Here is a 16,905-nt window from a genome sequence, read left to right as displayed (position 1 = left end):
GGTATGAACAGACACCACTGGCCCCCACTTGTGTGTTGTTACCTGGAAATGCCTTTGTATTAGCTGTGAGACCCTGAAAGGTTTTATTCGTTACAATATTTTCTTTGATCTCTAAGAGTGCAGATTGTGTCGTTGGACAATCTGGTTTTAAATCCTGATTCCACACCCAATGTGCCTTCCATATCTATCTTAAGTACAGTTTGCCTTCATTTACTCCTCTGTAAAATGGACAGTAATGTGGTCTATCTCTCAGAACTGTGGTATAGATTAAATGAGATAATGTAGTAAAGTGCCTGCACGGTTAGGACCCAGTGAAGGCTAATTATTGTTCCTCTAGCTGTTGTTATTATTGATGGATTGAATTGTCTGGTGCATTTCTCAAACACCTCTTACATCCTTTGCTTCGATAGCTCCACCACCCTTGTAAAAGAAGTGCAGCTGATTTGCCCTTTGGGAACTGGAGTGAGTTTTGCTGGAGTGGTGGAGCTCATGGCAGTCGTTTCTAGTCTTTTCCTAGTCGGGCTGCTGTGGGAGTTGGAGCTAAATGGTTCATGCTTGAGCTCCTCCCTTCTTCAGCCTCATCTCTTCTGCAGGGGCACCCAATGGAGGTGATTTTGCCCCCCAGGGAAGAGTTGGCAATGCATGGAGACAGTTTTGGTGGTCTCAACTGGGGAAGTGCTATCAGCATCTGGTGGATGGAGGCCAGGGAAGCTGTTGAACATCCTATAATGCACAGAACAGCCCCTAAAATATTGATAGTACAGGGGTTGAAAACTCCTGTTCTAAAGTCTTCTTGTGCCAATAGCTTTGCCTCTAACTGAGTTAGAAACCAAGGATGTTGGGGAGTTAGAGTTGGGGAACTGAGGCTCAGAGAGGTTGAGTTACTTGCTAGAGGTTGCACAGGTAATTGGGTTAGAACAGGGGTTTTCTTAAGTGAGATACTCTAAAATCCTCACTGCCGAGCACAGTGCTAAGCATTTAAAAACTCCCTGTTTAATGACATGTGTTTTGTTTGTTTTCTGGCCTCAGAAAAAGTATTTATTTGCATTTTTCCCCAGTTTTATTTAGGTAGGTAAGTAACAATTTAAGTTATTTGTCCCTCTGGCTACACTAGTAAGCTCTGGAAGGGCGGGAACTGGGCTGATTCTCTCAGAGCCTATGGCAAGGTTCTGGGGATGTGGGCTTCTCACTACGTATTGTTTGAATGACTGCTTCTTGCACTAATAGAACTGAAGGACTTATTTGGTGTCCATAGCTGTGTCTTGCGTACAAAGGCCACATGAACAAGATCCTGAAGATGACTGTGTCCTTCACAATTGGCTTTCAAAACATGGTAAAGAACACCACCTGTGACTGGAGTCTCACGAGGACCAGCCCCAAGAGGTGGGGAGGCACGGTGGGAATTTGGTGAGCTGGGAGGATTCACTCTCTTGGGGACAGTGACCCACCTGAGGCACTAATGGTCTTATATTTGGGCCTCGTATACTAATTTGGGGATTTGAATATATTTTATTTAACAAAAAAGTTTGACTCGAGAGCAGTTAGTTGTTAAGAATATACTACTCCCTAGAGGGAGTCTGACATTTCTCATAGGAGTAGAATCGTAGAACAGCAAAGTTGGGGGAACCTTAGAGAACATTCTTTGACATGACAGGTGGAGGAAATTTGGGGCCCCAAGAATTTGGGATTCATCAAAATTCATTCAGCTAGTGACCCTGGAATAAAATTCAGCTGTCTTGATCCCTTGATTCAGTGCTTTTCACGTAATTCTCATGGGTCTTGTAAATGGTCTTAAACCTAAATGAAACCGGTAATGTCCAGAAGTCTCAATCTTCTCTGTGGCTATAGCCTAACATTATAATTTGCTTAAGACACACAGTTAAACTGTAATTTGAAAATGCTGCTGACATTGTGTGTCATGGATGAATGATCGACTTAAAAGGTGACTCCTGGTGTTATATCGAGGCTGAGCTGAGCCCATCTTGGGTGGGATGTTTGTACCCATGGCACCCGGGACTGCTTGGGTGCAGGGGCTCATGGGGTCTCTCTCCTGGCTGCATAGCCCGCAGACCCCCTAGGTTTGGGAACAAGGGCTCTAATGGGAGAGGACTGCAAGTGCTCGCTGAGAGCCCAGTTCCACTCCACGCTGTTTTTCAGCTGGCAGTTCCATTGCACTGACCTCTGGGAGACTTGTGTGCATTGCTCCGGAGATCTCCAGCCCCCTCCGACAAACTCCCCAGTGCTGGTTCATCAGATTGACCTTGTCCCTCTGGCGCAGGAGACGGGCCTGTTCTACGTGGATGAAATTATTATTGCAGACACAAACGTAACAGGTAATCATCAAATTCTCTCTCCTCCACAAGCCTGTCAAATGCCACCTCAAACTTTCCTGCTAGGGGTTACTGTTTTTTTGATGAGGAGAGAACAGGTGATCCTCCTTTTTGCCTGCCTTGGCTCTGGAAAACAGATGGGGCTGGGATTGTGTGCCTTTGGTTCTATGTCTCTCTAATCCCTCTTCTTTCCTATTTTCCCCACTATTTGCTCTTGCTTCTGGTGTCTGTATTCTTACTCCAGTTTTCTCACTTTCTTGCTGGGAAGTCTTGGTTTCTTCATCTGTAAAATGGGTATAATAAGGACTCTACTTCATTAGATTACTGTGAATATAAAGTTTAATATAAAGCACTCCTGGCCGGGCGCGGTGGCTCAAGCCTGTAATCCCAGCACTTTGGGAGGCCGAGACAGGCGGATCACGAGGTCAGGAGATCGAGACCATCCTGGCTAACACAGTGAAACCCCGTCTCTACTAAAAAATACAAAAAAAAAAAAAAAAAAAACTAGCCGGGCGTGGTGGCGGGCGCCTGTAGTCCCAGCTACTCGGGAGGCTGAGGCAGGAGAATGGCGTAACCCGGGAGGCAGAGCTTGCAGTGAGCTGAGATCCGGCCACTGCACTCCAGCCTGGGCGACAGAGCGAGACTCTGTCTCAAAAAAAAAAAAAAAAAAAAAAAAAAAAAAAAAAAAAAGCACTCCTTGCTGGTCTTGTCCATAGAAGGTGCCTAATAAATATAAGCAATTATTGTTATTATTATTATCATCATTAGGCTAGCAGGATTTCTCTACCTCTCCATGAGTTAATATGTCATACCAGGTGCTAGAAGGAACACAGCAGTGTCTGTCCCTGTAAATGGGCTCAGAGTCTGATCTACAACCTTCAAGACAGATGCAGTGAGAGTTGGAAGGTAATCATCTTCTTCAGAGAGAAGGCCCTTGTCCTTTCTGTCTCTCCAGACTCTTCCCACTCATTATTTAGAGATCAGGCCTGGCTTTTCCTTCCTGAAGTTTCCCTTGACCACTCTTGGGCACAGTGGTCTCACCTGGCTCTTGCCCGCTAGTCTTAGGGACAAAGTCCTCCTCCAGGGCCCTGCTGAGGTGGCCGTTTGTGATATGCACCCACAGCCTAGGCAGAATGGTACAGTTTGCCCTCAGTGTCTTCAGGCTTCCAACTTTTGCTCATGTTTCCTTCTCTGTCAAATTCCTTGTGGCTTTGGAGTTTAGCTAGCTTACTTTTTATAGTTTCTTTCCCTCTCCAAGAAGAAAAAGATGATACCTTCATTTACATTTTGATTTAGAAAATGTACAGCTTTTCAGTCTTTTGCCTAAACATTGCAGCACTGAAGGCAGGGGAACTTGGGGATGGGTGGCAAGAAGACTCTTTATCAGCCTTGAAATTACATCGTCTTCGATTCTCATCGAAATCCCATCTCTTCTCTGTTTCCATAGTTTAACTGTTTTGGGGACATCTAGGTCATTGCTTATTGTTCCAAACCTGTTCATGCTCTGGCACACTTAGAAAATGACACTACTCAAGCGACGTGCTAGGTGACTACCTGAATTTTTTGGTGCTCAAGACAACTGGTTGGGGGGGGTCTTTGGTGACCCCAAGTGCTGCCTCAATTTCCAGAAGGCTGAGGGAATCAATATTTCATACACTGGAGCCCACTGGTTGGAAAACTCAGGACTGGATAATAGGTGCTGTTCAGTTTTTCTTTTCTCTTCCTTTAATGCCTTTCTGCCTCTCCAAACACTTGAAGCCAAGGATTCAGAACCTTTTCTTACTGCCCTCACCTCTTTGCCACCAAATTCTCTGTGTATCTGGAATCATCCAGGGATGCAGTGAGGTGGGAGCAGGAAGGGAGAGGGCAGGGACAAGAGAGAAGATGGTGGTGGCGTGCATGAAACGGTCTGCCTCCCACTTTGTCACATTAACCCTGCTGGCAGTGGCTCTGTTTTCAGAATTATTTAATGGCAACAGAAACTACACAATTGGGCTCAAAATTCATAGTTAATTGTATATCATTTATGTGATCTCAATTTTATCCTTGATGATATTCCCCTGCCTAATGTCCTGTATGAGACTTCTTTTTATCTCCCACTAGCACTGGACAGTGGTAGCTTCCATTTATTTCTCATTTAGTTCTCAGAAGCCCATGAGTTGGTCCTATTATCCCCACCTATGGATGGGGAAACCAAGGCTAAAAGGAGTTGAATATTTTGCCCCAATTCCCACAGCAGGGCTGTGGAGGAGATCGGGATCTAGTGATCACCGAACCTGGAACTGAACCTTCAGTGATTTTACCCAGCTGAACAAATAATCATTTATTGACCACCTACTGTATGCCTAGCCTATGCTAAGCATCAAGCATGAGAAGATGAATTATACAAAGATGTTGCCCTTAAACTCTTTAAAGTCTCCATTGTAACCAGTCTTGGGGAGGAGGCTAAAAGGATACTGATATTGTGCTGATCATTTTAAATCTTAAATCTCACTAAACTCCCCTTGTCAGGTAGATTGCTATCAATCATGCATGTCATAATCCCCACTTCACACGTAAGAAAACTGAGTCTAATGGAGTGTGTGTGGATTAGCTGAGTGGGAATCCAGTAGAAGTGAAAAAAATCAGGATTTGACCAGTGGTCTCTCTTAAAGTTTGCACTCTTTCTGTACACATGCTGGCTCCACACTGGATAAACACGCAAATGCTCCTGTATGTGCCTCTGAGTTTAGTGCTCCTAAGAGGATCACCTGAACATCCCTAGAGATGCCAGGGGCTATGGGAAGGAAAGGAGGAAAGGGTGGCAGGCTATACTGCAATAAATTAACTGTGTAGGAGTGCCTCCAAAAGCATAGGGAGTGACATTTTGCTGGCTGGGGGGTTATTGAACTTTTCTATGGAATCAATCTTCATCTCCTTAAATCAGGACCTCGCATTTTCCTTTTTGTACTAAATGGAATGGCCTATCCTCTTGCCTCCTCTCCATATGTTCTTTATGGTAGCAGATAAGTAGGAATCTATGCTTTTGGTGTGTGCTGAGATCTGAGTAACTCACATCTCCAACTGGGATTTTCCACACAGCAAGTCTCCTATCTTGAGTCACTTGATAGTAATTGGATCACTGGTCTCTAGTTTCTCAAGCTGATTCTGGAACGGCTCGCCCAGGGAAGAATCTGGTGGAATCAGTGTCTGTGGTGGGATCCCCTCCGGTCTACAGTGTCACCTCTTGGCTGGCGGGGTGTGGCACGGAGCTCCCGCTCATCACTGCACAGTAAGGAGTGCCTTTTGTACACATGCCCCTTCTCCTAAGAATGCTTGTTGGCTTTGGCGGACACAGGTGAGACTTTTGTCAGGAAAAGCTACCTGTCTTGTTGCTTAAACCAATGTTCTCAATCTTGAGAATGCAGCACCAGATTCACCTGGAAGTATTGTTAAAATTACTGGGCCTACTGTCAGAATTTCTAATTCAGTAGGTTTGGGGGAAAACCTGAGAATTTGCATTTTTAATAAGTTCCTTGGTGATGCTGATTCTGCTGGTCTGGGGACTACGCTTTGAGAACTAATTCCAAATCAGTTAGTTTAAAAATAGTGGCATTTTGTGCTGTTCAGAGGTTCACATCACCACTGCCTTTTTGTTGTTGTTGTTATTGTTCCTTTCATTGCATTCCTCATGTATTAATCTTGTTGAAATTCTTTGAAGTGAAATATCTAGAGAAGAAAAATAGCTATTTCTAAGAACTCACCACCAGATGGCACGAGAGCCCCATAAGCATTGCTTTGTAATAACGATTTCTAGCTGCAGTTTACAAAGCAGTAACTAAGGATCAGGCTACTTGTAACTTCTGGAACACATGTATAATCTAATTTGTTCTTTTAAATTTTCACCTAAACCCCAGTAGAATGGGAAGAATTGAGTGCTCTGCCTTTGATGTTTGTATATGTATACGTGTATTTATAGGGATATATATATATATATTCACACTGTATATATGTGTATATACATATATATCTAAATAGACAGTCATGTACCACATAACAATGTATCTGTCAGTGATGGACCAAATATATGATGGTGGTCTTATAAGATTATATTACCATATTTTTACTGTACCTTTTCTATGTTTAGATATGTTTTGATACACAAATACATACCATTGTGTTACAATTGCCTACAGTATTCAGTACAGCAGCAGGCTTGTAGCCTAGAAGCAACAGGCTATACCATATAGCCTAGGTGTGTGGTAGGCTGTACCATCTAGGTTTGTGTAAGTAAACTGTATGATGGTTACACAATGATGAGACTGTCTAAGGATACATTTCTTAAAATGTATCCTCACTGTCAAGTGGTGCATAACTGTATAGGTTTTTTCTCTCATCTTTTCTACTATATTCCAAAATGAGTTCTCGTACCTACAGCATGTTGCAATGGCGTATTAAAGGCAGGTGCAGAAAGTTTGAACCCGTGCTTTACTTTCCTTAACTAAATGTTTGTTCCGTGGTCCTCTGGGCAGGAAAAAGCAATAAAACCATCAACTGAAAATGAAGGGTTGAGACATCTTCAGTGGCAGAGAGGAAGCCCACCATATCGGTAGGCTCTAAATGCCAACAGTTTTCACTCTGAAATGATAGAGGTGAATTAAGTTACTCTGAAATGATTCTCACATCGAGTGGTCCTGAAAACTCCCTTTCTGAGTTTCTTCAGGTCCCTTAGCTCTTTCTGGAAGGCTGCAGCCTAAGCAAGACAAGACACCCTTCAGACGAGGTACTCCTAGGTGCACACCCCAACCCAGATGTTAATGCTTTGTTTCTGACGTGCCACAGCTCTGTGCCCACTGAAGGAACAGAAGAGGGATCTGGACTGGTCCTGGCGACGACACAGAGACAACAGCGGACAAGTCCACCTCTAGGAGGACACTTTCGCATCCAGCTTCCTAATACAGTGATTTCTGGTAAAGGGGCGATTGGGGGTGCAACGCTTCTCACTCACATAATCTCACTCACATTCCCAAGGGAACAACATCCTGGGAGGTTGTCAGGTGATAGTATTAAAGCTATTTTTTTTTATTTTCCAGTGTCTGAAAGTGACAATTCTTAAAATGAAAGATTTGGAAAGGGACTTACTGTTAATGCTACCCCAACCTTTACATTTTGTAGATGTGGAAACGGAGTGGATCAGTTTCCTGGGACTGTTGTAAGGAGTTACCACAAACTTGGTGGCTTCAAACAGCAAAAAATGGTTCTCTCCCAGTTCTGGGGCCAGAAGTCCAAAATCAAGTTGTCGGCAGGGCCACACTCCTGTGAAGTATTTGCTCCTGCCTCTTCTGGCTTCTGGTGGTGGCTAGCATGTCTTGGCTGTGGCCGTATCACTCCAACCGCCACCTCTGTGGTCACGTTGCTTCTTCCTCTTCTATCTCAAAATTTTGCCTCTCTCTTGTAAGGGTACCTATTACATAATTGTATTCAGGGTCCACCTGGGATAATCTAGGACAGATTTTTTCCTCTCAAGACCCTTAGCCACATCTTTTGCCATATGCAGTTTATTATTTTGCTTTATAAGTTAACATTCATATTTTCCGGGGATTAGGCCATTAGGCCATCTTTTAGGGAGTTCACCATTCAGCCAACTACCCTAAGGCTTGTCAGAAGGTCATACAAATAGCTGATGACAGGGTCCAGTTGTGAACCCATGTATTTGATTTCTGGGTCAGTCCTCTTCTTTCTAGAGTTTTACAGACCAAGATACATGATAGCCATGGTCCATCAGAGTTAAACTTAATGGTGACACCATATACTATGGAAGATTTTAGTGGTCCCAACAAATGTAGAAAGAACTTTCAGATGCAATTAGAGTAGTGTTTGTAAATCTTCAAGAATACATACAAGGCACAAAAAGCAAGGATTAGAAGTGATAATGATACATTACTTATTTGGTAGAAACGTGGGGAATCAGAAGCAAGGCTCAGTAGAACTTGAGAGGGGCTGTATAAAAGTTAGAACATGGTCCAAAAATCTTCTACCCTCCCAAGCAGAAAGTCCCTAGGCCTGCGCAGGACCTCTTGGGTGAGAGGAACAGAGTAGTGTTTTTATTATAATAGGGTGACTCAGGAGAAGTCGAAGATCTCTAGGTGTTGATTCTGGTAAATGGGGGAATAAACATCAACTGTGTCCTGCCACTGTGAGGCCCATTACTGTGCTATTTATATTTGATTTTACTTCTCATGGATGACAGCTCATCCGTAGAGACTTCCTGCTACTGATTTATATCACTGATGATCCTCAGATCATCACCTGCAAAACAACTGGGGAAGTCAGCCTTGGCCTGGCCTCTTGAATGGTGATGGATCTGAAACTCTGTATAAATGTAGAAACATGTTTTGTAAAAGGATAAGAATTTCGTTAGCAATTTAGAAACGCAGTGATATTTTATTAACCCTTCAGGGCAGTGTGGAATTCAAGAGAAATGCTATTGAGTAGGTAGAAGGCAACCTGGGTTTTCATGTAAACCTGTCTTTCTGCATTGGCAAGCTATGGTTGGGTTTCATTTTCTTCATCCCTAAAGTAGGCATTAGGGTACTCAATGATTCACCTCACAGGGCTGCTGGGAGCAGCTAATGAAATGGGAACTTTTGGTAGAGCACAAAGCAGGGTTCAAACACAGAGACCTGTTATTCCTCTGTGGGCACGTGGAATGGGGAAGCAGGTGGTTGGGCTTAAAGAAAATTCTAATAGAGAAACTGAAGTTAAATGCCAACATTCCTCAGCTGGGCTGGCCAAGTTTTTATGGGTGTCAGCTGCTGTATGCCTCCCTCACTCCCTGTGAAAAGTGGCCAACTTTTCTCTGTTCACAGGGCCAGCTAAATTTTTCCAGGGAAGATCTAATATTTAATTAGACTTTCAGTCATTCAAGGGTGTGTGGAGTTTACATTTCGAGTTGACAGTTGAGATGATTTTATCTGACATGGCTGTGCTCTCTGATTGCTATGTGATATGGTATGAATGAAAGGTAGTGTAATATAAAAAGTGGTTATCTACTTGTCTTTATCTTAGGAAAAAATGGTTTAATTAGGGCTGGGGATTCTACTGAAGTTCCATTTTGACAGAAGGGTCTCCTGAAAATTTGATAGGCATCCTGGTATGTGTTGTGTTATCCTTGATGATGAAACTCTGTAAGGTGGATTAATTAGTGTCTGTGTTTTCTGCATCAAAACCTTCTCTCACAGATGTCCCTGTACAAATTTCTGCTCATCACCTTCACCAGCTCTTACAGAATAACGCTGATGACTTCACATCCAGGTACCTCAATGCCAGTGACTTCTCTGTGAAGGAGGATCTATACACTTGCTACGAACGCGTGTGGACCTTGTCCTGGTCCACTCAGATTGGGGATTTGCCCAATTTTATCAGGGTATGTATAGTATCCCTTTTAGTGGTATGGATTTGCTGCCCTGGAGAAATTATGCAAAAAAAAAAAAATCAGAATTATACAAATGGAAGCTGTCATGAATTATTAATTTTGTTGGAATATTCGAGTAAAGGGATTCCATGATCTTTCTTTCTGGAAGTTTTCAACACGTATTTTGTGTCTCATATCCCTGAAAAAGCAATTTAAACCCAACATCTCCCTTCCTAACTCACTGTAGGTAGTGAAGTTGTTGGTCAGTGTCCACCATGCAATAATTCTACATCTGTTATTGGATAATTTAAGCAGATGTGATTGACTTAGATGATCGTGGAAGCAGATGGCATAGCAGAAGGAAGTTTAGAAAAGAATTTGCTGTCTTTGTGTAATGACAAAACCAGATGCTCTTGCATATTTAGGGTTTTAAAAAATAATCTAATGATCATCTAGCATTTGGTTATTATAAAAAGAAGCCCAAGATGAAAATTTTTCCTAGTTGTATGGTGGTGTGGGTTATCTGATTTTCAATCAAAATTCTAGAAAGGAGATAGAGGAAGAATGGGAGACCTTGCTTTTATCTCATGGCACTGTTTCCACTTTATTTTAATAGTTTGGATTGCAAACATATAAAATGGAAAAACATGGAGAAGCAAAGTATCTCAAGACTTAGAAGATGGTTTATTGTACCTCTTTTGGCAATCGACTTGCAAATGAATATTTCTCTAATCTACTGGGACTTTCCTTAGCCATTATTTACTGTTATGTTTCTATATTTCAATTCTGTCACTCTACTTTCACTTTCTAGCTATCTGATTATCTGAAACACAATGAGAAAAGACCCTTTATTATTTGATTAGACAAGATTAGATTTTGGTTCCATGACAGAATTTACCAGAAATGTAACCATTTCAGGTCTCTGATGAAAACCTTACTGGAGTGAATCCTGCTGCAGCCATGCGTGTGGTATATGATGGTGGAGTTTTTCTTGGACCCATATTTGGAGACATGTTGGCTACTGCCAACCAGCATAGTCAGGTGAGAGTGAATGGGCCATCCTAAGTGCAAGCTCCAGTTTCAAGTCTAATTCAGCTCCTCACTGATTTGTAATATGGACCCATTGATTTAGCTCCTAAGGGTCATTTTGCCTCTGCATAAAACAGGGGTACTTATGGCTGTCGTTTTTGTACCCCCACAGGGTATGTACATTTCCCTGAAAATATAAATGCCTTGTAACCACAATATTCTATTATAATTGTTGATACTACTGTTATGGTGCAAAAATTTGAGAATCACTATAGCTAAATATGATTTATGCTTCTATCCAAGGTATCAAAAAGTAAATGAGCTAGGTCATTCTTTTTGTCTTTAAAATGTCCTTTTATTTTTTTCCTATCTTCCCATATTTCTGTTATAGGTCATCTGCTTTCCATTTGATAAAGTTTTAAAATACAAAAGCAATAAAGAATAATATCAACACCTGGGTACCCAAACTGAAAATTGACGTTGTCAACATTTTGATGTATTTATACCTTTTGTCTTTATGGAAGAAATGAAACAGAATAGATAAAATTGAAGTGTTCTTTATTGTCCATGCCATGCCAATACCTCTTCCCTTAATAAGGAAACACTGTCATAAATATAATCTGTATGCTATTAATGCATTTTTTTATACATAGAGAATCAATGGAGTCATATCTTTTTTACCTTTCTCATTTCCAAGTAGTTTTTGAGTTCTATTAGATTAGCATTAGTTCCAGTGAAAGGGAAATATATATAGTCTCTCTTTGGGAATCTACCATTCTGTGACAAAAGAGACCCCAACTAAAGTATCCAAATACACTCTAGTCTTTAGTTATATATTCACATAGTGATGGTGGAAGGAACACACTGAATTTATTGGTCTTTAGTAGCAAATAAAGGGCTTGTCACATAAAGTAGGTACCTGGTTGGAAATACAGAGTGATGAGAAGTCCTTATGCAGTTTAAGCATATGAAATTTACTTCTATATGACAGAGAGAAAATTTACTCAATATTTTGCATATTTAATTACAGAAATGGGTTTCAGCATGTCCGCCATCATTTTAAGAAAGTTTCATGTGTTTTGAGCCATTCATTGCAATTTAAGATTAATTACTGGGAAAATAGAAAAAAGGAATAAGAATAAGCGAATCATGAACACATTTCAGCTTGGGAGCGCTTCACAGATACTTTATGAATACCCTAGCAGATATGAAATGCATAAAATTGAAAAGAAATTTTGCCTTTTTTCAGGTGGTTGTGCGAGTGAATGACGTACCAGCTCATTGTCCAGGTTTCTGCTCTTTCCAGTACCTCCAAGGGTCAACTCCCTGTGTCCATTCTGTGTGGTACTCTGTTGGTATGATTTGTGACTTGGCTCTGAGATGGGTATAAACCTGAGACTTGCAGTGATTTTGTTAGAGGCCATGTAGCTGGTGATGGGTGGGTAGAAGATACATTAGTTCATTAGGCAGAGGTTGAGTGATGCAGCAGAAAGTGTTATGTTTTGGTCTATCTAAGATAAATGGTCATGATTTGAAATGGGGAGAAGTAGACTTTTGATGACTAAAAATGTTTTATTGTCTTTGTCCTTTATTTTGAAATACTATGTTCTTTTAAAAAAATTGATCAGTGATCTCACTAGCTGGAGAAAATTTAAGATCGGGGCTGTGTACTACAATAATAAATACCAGATGGCCAATATTTAAGTCAGCATTCAGCTCCTTGAATTTTGGGAGGGGATCGGGGGAGAGAATGAGCATTTGATGATAGTGAGGCCTCTTAAATGAAGTAATATCACTGAAAGATTATTTTGTTTGTTTTTTTAAAATTTCTTTCCTCCTTTAAGATGGCGACGTCAACCTAATGATTTATATTACCGGAACTGGTTTCTCTGGTGACTCCCAGTTCTTGCAGGTTACAGTGAATAAAACGAATTGCAAAGTTATTTTCTCAAACCAGACCAATGTAGTCTGTCAGACAGATTTGCTGCCTGTTGGAGTGCATCGGATCTTGATGTTGGTGAGACCCTCTGGTCTTGCCATCAGTGCCACTGGAGAAGACCTCTTCCTAAATGTGGAACCTAGACTGGATACGGTGGAGCCTTCCACAGCTGCAGATATTGGTAATCTGGGGAGGGTCTCACAGTGTGTCTGACTCTCTGAAGCTAGTATTCTTGCTGGTAGGAATCCAGTCCTGCTGTGTAATGAATTCCATATTCACTGTGATTCACTGTCTTTTGTTTACTGACATAAGTATTTAAATGAGCAACAAACATTTGAGCCCTTAAATGAACTCACTTGCCACATAAAGGATTATAGTTTGGCTGGTGGTGTCAGGCATAATTGGGTCCTACATAACTTTCATACATGTTTGATATTTCATAAGTTTGTGGACCGATGCGCACTGGGATACTTGGCTAGCATGCAAAACCGATTGCCATTTGAGTAGTGGGCAATACAGAGGGTGGTGGGTCTTGTCAACATAACCTTATGAATTGGGTTAGTTCTATGGAAAATCAAATATTTCTCCATGACTTTCTGCTTTCTCAGGGACACAGCCAGTTAAAAACAACCCAGCCAGATTGCAAGAATCTCAGGAATACTGAGGCTTATGTTTGTTAACGAATAAACATTAGAGCATAAAACCCTTTTCCTTAATGCTTTGGATTTTTGTCATGGTTTATTCTGGAGTCCAGAGGACTGCAGCTTAGAACATATTTAAAAGCAATGTGGTTTGACCACAAACTCATTGTTCAAAAGAACAGATTTTTTTTCTGACCCTATTTTGCCTAGAAGAGTGAATTATGAGGCCCACCCCACCTTGTTTCTGCACATAAAACAGAGCAAGCATAACTTGCACTTATTTCTCCATGATTTAAGGAAAGTCAGATGATATATGGAGCTCAGAGTGAAAGATCATATTCTGTATTAACCCAATAATTATTGGTTTGAGTGTAGCGCATAGTGTAGTTTTCTCTATAGATTTATAAGGAGCTTTGATCTTCTTTCAGAGTTACCTTTGCTGTTCAGCCCACACATACCTTCTTTAGCTCCCTCTACCTTAAGGCAAACAGGTGACTCGGTCATCTTTGTTTCCTCTAGACAAAGTGCTTTACACAGGTAGGGTGGCTAACTTTCCCAGCTTGCTTGGGACTGAGGGGGTTTCCAGGACACAAGACTCAGTTTTATAACTAGGATGCAGAACTCTTAGTGCTAAAACTTGGTCCCAGGAAAATTGGAATGAGTTGGTTACCCTATCAGAACATGCTGTTTTTTGAAGGAATTTCTAGGAGGATTGTACATTATTTTAGCAAAAGATGGAAAACTCTGAGCAGGAATATGCCAAACGGGTACAAATTATCTTTTATTAAGAATATGGGGAAAGGGAGAGGGAGAGAGGCTGTAGCGGCTGCTTTCCTTATGATTGGATTTAAACTTTTTCTATTAACTCTTCCTTTGCCCTGCCACCTATGAGTTAATCACTACTTACTCACTCAACACTGATTGGGCCATTCTGTAGAGCCCTGTGTGAGGTGCTGAAGACCTTGGTCCTTAAAGTGTGGTCCTGGACGAGCAGTATCTGTAATACCCATGAGCTTGTTAGAGATGCAGAGTCTCAGTCTCCAGGCCAGACCTTCTGAATCAATCTGCATTTTAACATGTCCTCAGGCAATTTCTATGAAGAGTACAGCTTGAGAAGTGATGCTCTAGGGGATTTAAACAGAACCAGGCTGGGGCTTACCAGCAAGAAATTTACAGAATATTTGCATATGTAATGAATGGATACAATAATGTGATAAATCACCACCTACCCATTTGCAGAAGCAAAACCCTGGAAAGAATTTTTTTGAAGAAAATCTTGGCTTTGCTTTACCTACTTTCTTCATTCATTTTTGTGCTGAGATAGCACTGTCTTCTTTTAAGGTACGGACCCTTGTGTGGCCATAGTCTAAACTTTCAAATGAGAGTGACAAGATATCATCACCTCTTCAACCTTTAATTGTTACCATCAACAATAATCATAATGACAATGTATTTAGCTTTTATTACCAGGCATTATTAATGCTGGGGGTACAGGAAATAAAAACAAAGGCTCTGTCTTGGGGCAGTGATGGTTAAGTGTGTAGGATAAAAATCAAGAAGGGAAGGGGATGAAGAGGGAGGGAATGGATGGTTGTGATGGGATGGTTATTGGCATTGGAGAAATGACATGAGTGGCCTTAGAGAAGGGAGATATGGGAGAAATGAAGGAATGAATTCTGGGGAAATCTTGGGAAAGACAGTTCAAGTCAGAAGGAACATCAAGGAACAAAAAGTCTGGGGTCAAAGAGGGCCTGGCTTGTTCCAGAATGCCATGGAGGTTGCCATGGCTGGAGTAGATTGAGTGAGGGGAGAGTAGTAGAAGACGACCCAAACCAGGTTATATGGCCTTGGGGGATTTGAATGACCCTCAGCTCACTCAGCTTTTATTCTGAGTGAGATGGTGGCCATTGGAGGATTTCAAGCGAAGTGACATGATCTGACTTAGGCTGCTGTGTGAGAACTCACGGTAGGGAGGCAAAGATGGAACCAGCAAGACCAGTTAGAAGGGTATGACAGACATCCAGGGGAGAGATAATGTTGGCTTGGCCTAGGGTAGTGTACCTTAGAAATAGGTAGAGATATTTTATTCTTTTCTATACCCTGAGGATCTCTTTTTCAACTTAAAAAATTGAGATATAATTCCCATATCATTTTTAAAAAGTGTAAACTCAGCAGTCTTCAGTATATTCACAAAGTTGTATACCTTATCACCACCTGATTCAACAACATTTTCAACATCTTGGAAAGGAACCTGTATACATTAGTAGTCACTCACTGTTCCTCCCTTTTCCCTAGCCCTGGTAACCACAGATCTATTTTCTGTCTAAGTGAATTTGTCTATTTTAGACATGTAATATAAATAAAGTAATGCAACATGTAACCTTTTACATCTGGCTTCTCAACTTGGCATGATATTTTTAAGGTTCATGTATGTTGTAACATATAACAGTACTTTGTTCAATTTTATGACTAAATAATATTACATGGTGTGGGTATACCATATTTTGTTTTCCATTCATCTCATCATGTACCTTTGGATTGTTTCCACTTTTTGGTTCTTATGACTAAGACTGCTATGAATATTTGTGTACAAGGATTTGCATGAATATATGCTTTTAATTCTTTTGGGTATACACCTAAAAATGGAATTGCTGGGTCATATGGTAACTCCATGTTTAACTTCTTTTTTTTTTTGAGACGGAGTCTCGCTCTCCCGGGCTGGAGTGCAGTGGCCGGATCTCAGCTCACTGCAAGCTCCGCCTCCCGGGTTTACGCCATTCTCCTGCCTCAGCCTCCCGAGTAGCTGGGACTACAGGCGCCCGCCACCTTGCCCGGCTAGATTTTTGTATTTTTTTTTTTAGTAGAGACGGGGTTTCACCGTGTTAGCCAGGATGGTCTTGATCTCCTGACCTCGTGATCCGCCCGTCTCGGCCTCCCAAAGTGCTGGGATTACAGGCTTGAGCCACCGCGCCCGGCCTCCATGTTTAACTTCTTAAAGAATTGCCAAACTGTTTCCAAAATGGCTGCATAATTTAACATTACTACTAGCAATATAAGAGGGTTTCAATGTGTATTAGTCCATTCTTACACTGCTATAGAGAACTACCTGAGACTGGAAAGTTTATAAAGAAAAGAGGTGTAGTTGACTCAGTTCAACAGGCTGTACAGGAGGCTTGACTGGGGAGGCCTCAGAAAACTTACAATCATAGCAGAAGGTGAAGGGGAAGCAAGCACATCTTCACATGGTGACAGGAGAGAGAGAGCAAAGGGGGATATGCTATGCACTTTTAAACAATCAGGTTTTGTGAGATTTCACTCACTATCACAAGAATAGCAAGGGGGAAATTTGCCCCCATGATCCAATTATCTCACACCAGGACGCTCTCCCAACATTGGGAATTATAATTTGATACGATATTTGGATGAGGACGCAGAGCCAAACCATATCACAGTATCTCCACACCCTCACCAGTACTTGTTATTATTATTATTTTTTTCCTAGTAGCCATCTTAATGGGCATAGGATGATACCTCATTGTGGTTTTGATTTTCCTAATGACTAAAGATGTTGAG

The 16,905-nt window shown here is 41.4% G+C and overlaps 1 protein-coding gene across 1 annotated transcript in view; it reads left to right on the top strand.

Annotated features, from left to right (window-relative positions):
- PKHD1 (PKHD1 ciliary IPT domain containing fibrocystin/polyductin) overlaps positions 1-16,905 on the top strand; it is a 477,374-nt gene that overhangs the window by 32,611 nt on the left and 427,858 nt on the right. Inside the window, 8 exon segments of the mRNA XM_033217424.1 lie at positions 1,256-1,383; positions 2,158-2,333; positions 5,463-5,601; positions 7,152-7,279; positions 9,551-9,735; positions 10,642-10,764; positions 12,002-12,107; positions 12,597-12,872. Coding sequence (XP_033073315.1) covers positions 1,256-1,383; positions 2,158-2,333; positions 5,463-5,601; positions 7,152-7,279; positions 9,551-9,735; positions 10,642-10,764; positions 12,002-12,107; positions 12,597-12,872 — 1,261 coding nt within the window.

The sequence above is a fragment of the Trachypithecus francoisi genome, unplaced genomic scaffold (assembly GCF_009764315.1).
Source record: "Trachypithecus francoisi isolate TF-2019V2 unplaced genomic scaffold, Tfra_2.0 Lachesis_group10, whole genome shotgun sequence".
Classification (NCBI taxonomy): Eukaryota; Metazoa; Chordata; class Mammalia; order Primates; family Cercopithecidae; genus Trachypithecus; species Trachypithecus francoisi.
The sequence above is the reverse complement of the archived record's forward strand: the minus strand, read 5'-3'. Positions and strand labels throughout refer to the sequence as shown.